This window comes from Protopterus annectens, chromosome 12.part0 (assembly GCF_019279795.1).
Source record: "Protopterus annectens isolate FY-2018-M chromosome 12.part0, PAN1.0, whole genome shotgun sequence".
Taxonomy (NCBI): domain Eukaryota; kingdom Metazoa; phylum Chordata; order Ceratodontiformes; family Protopteridae; genus Protopterus; species Protopterus annectens.
In genome coordinates this window covers 973,419,927-973,427,992 of record NC_056746.1, presented here as the reverse complement: position 1 = coordinate 973,427,992, position 8,066 = coordinate 973,419,927, and the positions used below count along the sequence as shown (strand labels likewise).

Genomic DNA, 8,066 nt, shown 5'->3' with positions numbered 1-8,066 from the left:
CTTCTGGTACTGGTTGAATAGCCCCCCATGTTCATGAGGGACAGTACTTGTTTCTGGGCCTCTGCCCACTGATTTGGGGGCAGGTCTGGCCATCTGTTTGGGATTGGCAACATGTGGAAATGAAATTTGTATCCCTGGGATACTATATTTAAAACCCATTTGTTATATGGGTTATAAGTTGCCAGTTTCTTGCATAAAGTGCCAGTTTTCCCCCCAGAGGGGCGGCTAAAAGTTAAGTGCTTGGTAAGTGTAGAGAGAAGTCATTGAGATGGCTTACCATAGGGAGATGTCTTGTTGTTTCCAGACTTTGAGGCGGCGGCACCCCATTGTTTTGTTCTAAAAGTCCCTTGTGACTGAAACCTGGAGCCTTTGGAATGTCTGGGTTTGACTTGAGTGGCTCTCAAAGGAACTGGAAAGGACCAGTTCTTAGTAGGCCAGTGCCTACTAAATCTAAGAGGTTGCACTTGTAAGAAATCTTTCACAGTTTGCATAGATTTAGCTTTATCTTCCATCTATTTTTAAAACTTCTTCAGCCTTATTACCAAAGAGACTGTCCTGTTGTAAATCCAACAATTTTGCTTTAACATGATCAGGCAGAGTTTGCTCTTTGAGCCATGCATGCATTATAGCACAGACCCAGTTACAGCAGCCCTGCAAGAGGCCTCCAAAGAATCAAAACCACATTGCAAAGTATGTTTTCCAACTTGTTCAGCTAAATGCAACAGATCCTATAAATCTTTATTTTCCACACAGTCAGAAATTATAATTTTGTTTAAGCAGTCCCATGATATGCTATTGATATTTAAGCATATGAAATTGACAGTTTAAAGCCCCGATTGACAAGGTTGCAGAAGTGTAAACCTTCTTACCCCATCTATCCAGCACCCTAGAATCTCTATCAGAAGGGGTAGGATTTTTGACAGTAGAAGCCTTAATACCCTTGGGACCCTGAGAAATGGTTTCAGGATCTGCAATAGGATTTTTGAAAAGGAATTTGTGGGAGTCAGGAACCTTGTAGTATCTGTCTGGCTTACAAGGAGATGGCAGAGAACCAGGAGCCATACTAGATTCTGAAAAAGCAACAATGTCTAGAACAGGAGGTAGAGCCAAAGGCCTATGCGGAGGAAGAAGAAAATCTCCAAGTCTCTCTTTAGATTCAGAGAAATCCTGACTTTCCCAGTGGAAATGTTCCTTTAAGGTATGTAAAGTTTCCCCAAAAGAAAAATTATCAGGTGAAGAAGCAGAAGGAATGGAATCTTCTGCTTCAGAGTGCTCATAAGTAGGTATAGACAAATCCTGTTCTTTAGAAGAGTCAGAAGAAATAGAATCCTGTTCAGAAGATTCATAATCAATGTCTTGCCTAGGCCTCTTAGAAGGGGGGGGGGGGTTGACTACCCCTGATCAGAGTAATTAAATCTTCAGCCATTTTGATAATTTGTTTTTTTAGGCATAGGGGCCTGCACATGTGGCCCAGGCATTAGTTTTTTTAGACATAGGTTTACATTTTGGCCTTAGTTTTGAAGATGGCGTCGGTCTAATATACAAATCTGTAGGCCTGAAAACACCCTCAGAAGCCGGTGCCTGCACAGCAGCTCCGGAACCATCTAAGGTAGACACATCCGCGGGTTCCATAATTGAAGCATCTCGCGGCATACTGGACTCCGAATGGGTCTCAGTAGAGGCCTGCTAATCAGAAGTTGCGGGTATCAGGGGATGCAAAAGCGCCTCACTGAGTACCGGCGAACTGGCTTAGAAGCATCATCGTCAATTTTGGACCTCGACGGCCTGTCTTTCTTTGCATTTTTTAGGTATTCCGGTAGTCAGATTGCTAACAGACGACATTTCTGGATAATTAAAGCGAGAGCCAAAATATTTAGAAGCAAAAATATACAGACGTTTAATAGTGCATTGATTAAAGCACAAAACCGACAGCAAGGTACGTTGTGGTCAGGGCCTAGGCAAGGAATACAGTACCAGTGAAAATCCTTACGAGGTATTTGCTTCCCACAAGTAATGCAATTATTAACTTTTACTAAACAGTAAGGAGCAAGAAAAAGTTTCCCCAATGGGATACTTCACTTTTTAGTTGAAGACTTTGGTTCTGAAACCGAAAAAACAAAATTTCAGGAGTCTGCTGACTGGCACTTGTGAACTGCTTCTGGCACTGCGCGGCAAGAAAGACTGATGTAATGGCGTCGGCTGCATGTTTTATACCCCTGACTATCTGACGTCATGGAAGAAGGGACGGCAACCGACGCAGGACCCAAGACTTCCGACTGAGGGCAACCTACCAGCAGATTACTCAAATGTAATGACTGCAACAGTGAAAGAGGAACATCCTAAGCTGGCAGTGCAAGGTAGAGTAGAGAATGAGATGCCAGTTCAATGTAAAACTCCCATCCACGGGCAATTTGGAGAATGGCCAATTTGTGTAGAGCAAGTCTTCTGCACATGAAAAGAAACTGGAGCAGCACACAAAAAGCATGATGTGAGTATGCAGAGTCTACAGAGAAAGAACCAAAAAGAAAAGCAAAGGCAGCGACAGTAAATGTGCCACCCACCCCATGATGGTTGATCATGTGATTAGATTGGTTTCAACACAGGACTTGTGATTTGTTAGCACTGTATTACGTACTTATCTCCATGGTAAGACTACTTATCTCCAAGGTAAGACATTAGGCTAAGTGTTTACAGAGGCAAAAGTTGCTGTGCTTCAATGATTTTGCTGTCATGCTATATACCCACAAAATGTGGTTTCCTGATGTTCAATTTTTATTTTAAATTAAACGGCCAACTCCACAATAGAGACTAGGCCATGGTTGGTCACATATGGATACATTTCTAACCCTAATGAGTTGGGGCTTCCAAATAAGATTAAACTAGTAACATTTTTCCACTACCGCAAACACTGAAAATGTAAACTATGTGCATGTGATAAAGCATCCACGGCAATGGTTGGCCTGCTCCCACTTACAAAAGCATTAAAAGAAAACTAACATTACAAATGATATGCAACAGTTATTTACCTTGCTTCTTTTCTCCAGATGCCACCTCAGACAGATACCTGTAGTAATCACCCTTCATTTTCAGGTAGAAAACCTTACTTTCTGCAGGTGAGGCTTTGTCAATGAGGTGATCTTCCAAAAGTTTCTGTAAAAGAAAAAATGTAATTGAGTATTTACTGAAGTTCACTTTGATCATTTTATGTAAGGAAAAGAAAAAAACAGTTTGCAATAAAGTCAGTTTATACTGGCCTGACAACCTGACTAATGCACAAATACCTATTCAGAATTGCATTTAATTGAATTAAACTGTTTCAGCTCTTCTAACATGGTGTAAAGTAGCAGGCATTCAGGCTGCATAATTAAAACTGAGAAAATGTAGAGGAATTACTGTTTAACGTTGTTGATGTGACATCCTGACCTCGTAATGCAAAATTTGTATCAGCCCTTTGTTTCCCAATGCTGATTCAGTGCTTTATCAGACCAATTTCTAAACTACTGTCTGGTTTTGTCAACGTTTTTGCAAACAAAGTTAAGACTGCTTAACTAGAACTTGGACCAAATTACACTAAGCACTCTTAAGACGCAACCATACTAACAAGGTATTTAAAAAGGGGGAAACCTAAATGCAATTTCAGCTTCTTTACCACCATTCCCAAGCTTAATCATCAAGTACAAACCTGATTAGCACAAATTCTTCTGCACAACACATACGACACAGCACATATCCAATGCAATACTGGTATTAAGTAAAATAGAGAACCTAATCAGAAGAAAAATGGTTTTAGAAGCACAAAGTGAGGCTGCCATGAACTACCATCATTTTAGACGTGGCAATTTACTGCAAAAAGGAATTGCTGACAAGGTGTAGTACCACTACTTGTAAGGCAGACACCAAGCAGCTTGCAAACAAAACAGACTAGAACTGTAATGAGACACCAAGATACTTAGTAAAGTAGTTGAGGAAACAAGACAATGCCAAGGAGCATGTTAAATGAAGCAACACAAAAGCTTGGGGCAACAGAAGGCATTTCCGCTATGACGTTGGACTTCCCGGGGATGTGCTTTGCTATCAGAAACCGCGGAGAAGAGACCACCCATTGCCAAAGTCTGAGTGCGACAGGGGATAGGACTTGGTTCGGCCCTGCTTGTTGATAAACCATACTACGGACATATTGTCCGTCTGAATTGCAATAGTCCCCAGGGGAAGAGGGTCTTGGAGGGCTTGCAATGTCAAAAGCACTGCTCTCATATCCAGGACGTTTATGTGCAAGTGGCATTCGACGGGTTGCCATGTGCCATGGACTGTCCTGCCCTGAAAAATCCCCCCCCCCACCCAATCAGGGAGGCGTCCGTTGTGACTGTGGCGACCGGGGGGGGGGGGGGAGTAAATGGTCTGCCTTGATGGACTTGAGGGGAGACCATCCACCAAGATAGATGTTTTCTGCAAGACAGAGTTATTAAGATCTTGTGTGTCATAGGGAGCTATTGGAAGGACCACTGGGAGAAAAGCATCCATTGAAGCCGCATGTAAAAGCGGGCAAGGGGAAGAAGCGCGATGGCTGCCGCCACGAGACCTAATACTTTCAGAACATACCTGGCCTGAATTTTGTTGCTCTGAAGGAGGACGTGAACATGAGTTTGAATATCTAAGACCCTCTTGCTCTGTTAACTTTGCTGAGAGCTGAACGGTGTGCCCAAGGTGGCGCCTATGAAGGTAATAGACTGACAAGGCGACAAGGCAGACTTTTCGAAATTTAGAGAGATACCTAGCTCTTTGCAAATGTGAATGGTGTAATCTCTGGCTAGAAGTTGACGCCTGGTGGTGGCAGTGAGGAGCCAGTCGTCTAGATATGGAAACACCTGGAATCCTTGACGTCTCAGGTGAGCCGTAACCGCTGCCATACATTTGGTGAACACTCGGGGGGGCTGAAGTGTGACCAAAGGGCAGGGCTCTGAACTGGTAGTGACTGGCTCCCAGCCGGAAGTGGAGAAACCTTCTGGAGCGCCTGTGCATTTTGATGTGATTGTATGCATCCTGAAGGTCCACTGAGCACATCCAATTGTCCTTGCCCAGAAGGTGTAAAATGGACTGTAGTGTGACCATCCAGAACCTCGTTCTTTTTACAAACTTTAGTTTGCTGAGATCCAATATTGGCCTCCAGTCCCCCGTTTTTTTTTGGTACCAAAAAGAACTTTGAGTAGACTCCGGATCCTAGCTGGTCTGCTGGGACTGGCTGGATGGCTCTTAGCAGCTTTGATATTTCTAGTGCTGCTTGTTCCCTTAGACTGGGTGGAACGTCTGGAAGAGACCCCATTTGAATCGTTGGGGTTTGGATAAAGGGGATTTTGTAACCCTCGCATATGATAGACTGCACCCATTTGTCTTGAGTGAGGGAGAGCCAGGCTTGTGGGTACAGCGATAATCTTCCAATGACTGCCTCCGAAGGTTGACAGTCTGGCAGCACCTCAGGGATGCTTGAAGGGTTTGTCAGAGAGGGTTTCTCTGCTACCCTGATTCTGCAGACCCACTCTGCCTCTTGGACGGCGTCTGTTGTTGTTCCCCCCCTCTGCCTCTAGGGGTGAAATGACCTCTTGCGTCAGGCATGACTCCTTGTGATTTGCGGAACCACATTTTTCCACCCTTTTGACCCTTAGGATACGGTCTAGATGGGGTTGAAAAACGGACTCCTACGGCAGAAAGAGTCTTGCCATCTTGTTCGCATCTGGTCAAAGTATCTTTCACTTGAGGTCCAAACAACGCTGAACCATCAAAGGGGGAAGTTAGTGAAAGATGCCTTGAAGGGGTCTGCCAAGTTGCAAAGCCACATCCAGGCGTAACGCCTCAAAGCCACACCTGTGCCTGCGGCCCTACTCGCTCCATCGGCTGCACAGGAATTAAGCCGCATGGAGGAGTTGACAATGGAATTCAGGGTTCCTAGCTGCGAGTTAATTTTGTCCTGCGACCCAGCAGCTGACGGATCCTGTAGGACCTCACCCAGTTCTTTAAGAATGTCTCTTTGAAGACGGGTGAAGTGGCATAAGTAATTCAGCGACCGCATGGCAAAGGTCGCTGACGAGAACATCCGCTTGCCGTACCTATCCATGGTCCTAGATTCCTTGTTAGGCGGATGAATAGGCACTGAAGGATCAGCCAGTTCCTTCTTGGTGGCTGCCGCCACCACCATGGCATCAACTGGGACACCTTTAGATAAAAATTGCTTATCAGAAGGGGCTGTTATAAATTTGGAAGGCCTCCGTGGGGTGGGTTCCATCGAATCAGGGGCCGTCCACGCCTCACGTGTCACCACTTCCATAAGGGGGTCGAAAGGCGGAGACACCCAGGAGGTGGAGGGTCGAGAACCAAAAGCCTCCAGGTAAACAGACTCGCCCTCAGATGGATTAAGGGAAGACCAGTTTCCCCTCTGTTTAAGGATTCCAAGGATGTCAGAAGGAGACAGACTCAGAGGGGGACCTTGGGGATCCTTCCGACTCATCCAAGTCTGTATCAGATGTGAGACTCAGGGGAGTCCACATGCTTCCTCTTACATGTCCTCTTACGCGGGGGTTCACCTGATGGATCAGGAGAAACCTCGGAAGAGGAGGATATTTCCAATGGGGAAACCTGAGGAGTTGGATCTCTCTGGCCGGGGGCGAGAGAGTGGGAAGAGACCTCAGCAGGCACTACAGTGGGAGGAGCTGATTGAGCTGACCGTAGAGCAGGCACTGAGGCCAGTACGCTCCTCATGACCTCGAAGGCGCCCCTATCAGGCAGGCTAGAGAGCTCCTGCTCCGAAGAGCTAGGAACCCCAGCTGGCACAGACAGGGACGGCTCCGAAGCCGATGTCTGGGCCGAACTCACCAATGCCGATGCTCAGAGAGGGAGAATGGGGTCGGACAAGGGTCAGATGCCACTCGCCCCCTCGGAGCTGGCGAGAGAGTCCAAGTGCCTGGATCCCTCCAAGGATGGCACCATGGACGAGATCAGAGCAGAAGACTGAGCCGAAGGGGGAGGTATCTGCTCCGATGTCACAACTGTCACAGCTCCGAGGTGCTCCGGCTTCGAACACTGGGGCAGAGTCGAAGGAGGAATAGTAGGTTGTATGGACGTAGCTGCTGTCTGATGAGACAGGCCGTGAAGCATTTGGGCCAGTGCCTGAAACTTTAATAGTCTGCTTACCACCCTCTCAAGGTCATGGTCGGAAAGCCTGGAAGACAGAGGAATGGCTCCGACGGCTCCGCTCAGAGTAAAGGTGACCTCTGAGCCGAATGAATAGATTCCAGAGATGGGGATCTGGACCTCTTGCGTGTGGAGGGCATCGAGGTTGATGGAGCCGATGGAGCCGTAGACATGTCAGCTCCAGCCGGAGCAGACACTGAAGATTGAGTCTTAGAGGCATCGACTCTGGCCGAAGCCGATGCAGGCAGCTGCGATACAAAGGTATCGGCTTTGGCCGGAGCAGATAGTGTCGCAGAAGGTGAGCCACCATCCGAAGGCTTAGAGCATGGAGCCGACGTTTTAGGTGGCTTCGAAGGCTTCCCCAGCACGGACTTAGCCGGGGAACCTTCGGGCTTTAATAAGCCCCTCAGGATCAACTTATTCCTGCGCTCCTGCAAGACTCTTGGGCTGAATGTATGGCACACAGAGCAAGAGTCCTGCAGGTGCAGGGGTCCCAGGCAATAAACACAAGTGTGACCGTCAGACATCTTCTGACAGCACGAGTCACACTTCTTGAAGCCCGAGACCTTAGTCTCCTTCGACATATTGCTGTCGAAAGGAAAACAATTGTTAAAAAAAAAAAAAAAAAAAAAAAAAAAGACAGACAGGGATACAGGGATACTAAAGGTACACTCAGAGCTAAGAATCCCTGCGAGGGAACTAAAGAATAAAACGGAAGGGCCCAAGGCCTAACCTAGGGTGGGGAGTATGACTGGGATAAGGGATAAAAATAGGAACTAAAAATTTAAAAACCGACAAACTAGCCCATTTAGAAAAAAATATATTAGTTTTCCCCTAGAATTGTAAGTAGAAAACTAAGATTTTTCTGAAAATTATTCACTAAC

General features: G+C 46.2%; 1 protein-coding gene across 1 annotated transcript in view; it reads right to left on the bottom strand.

Annotated features, from left to right (window-relative positions):
• Positions 1–3,018: 3,018 nt before the first annotated feature.
• The window catches only part of LOC122816915 (14-3-3 protein beta/alpha-1-like), a 48,136-nt gene continuing 43,088 nt past the window's right edge, over positions 3,019–8,066 (bottom strand). The window contains exon 2 of the mRNA XM_044089996.1: positions 3,019–3,150. Coding sequence (XP_043945931.1) covers positions 3,019–3,150 — 132 coding nt within the window. The remainder of the gene's footprint in view (positions 3,151–8,066) is intronic.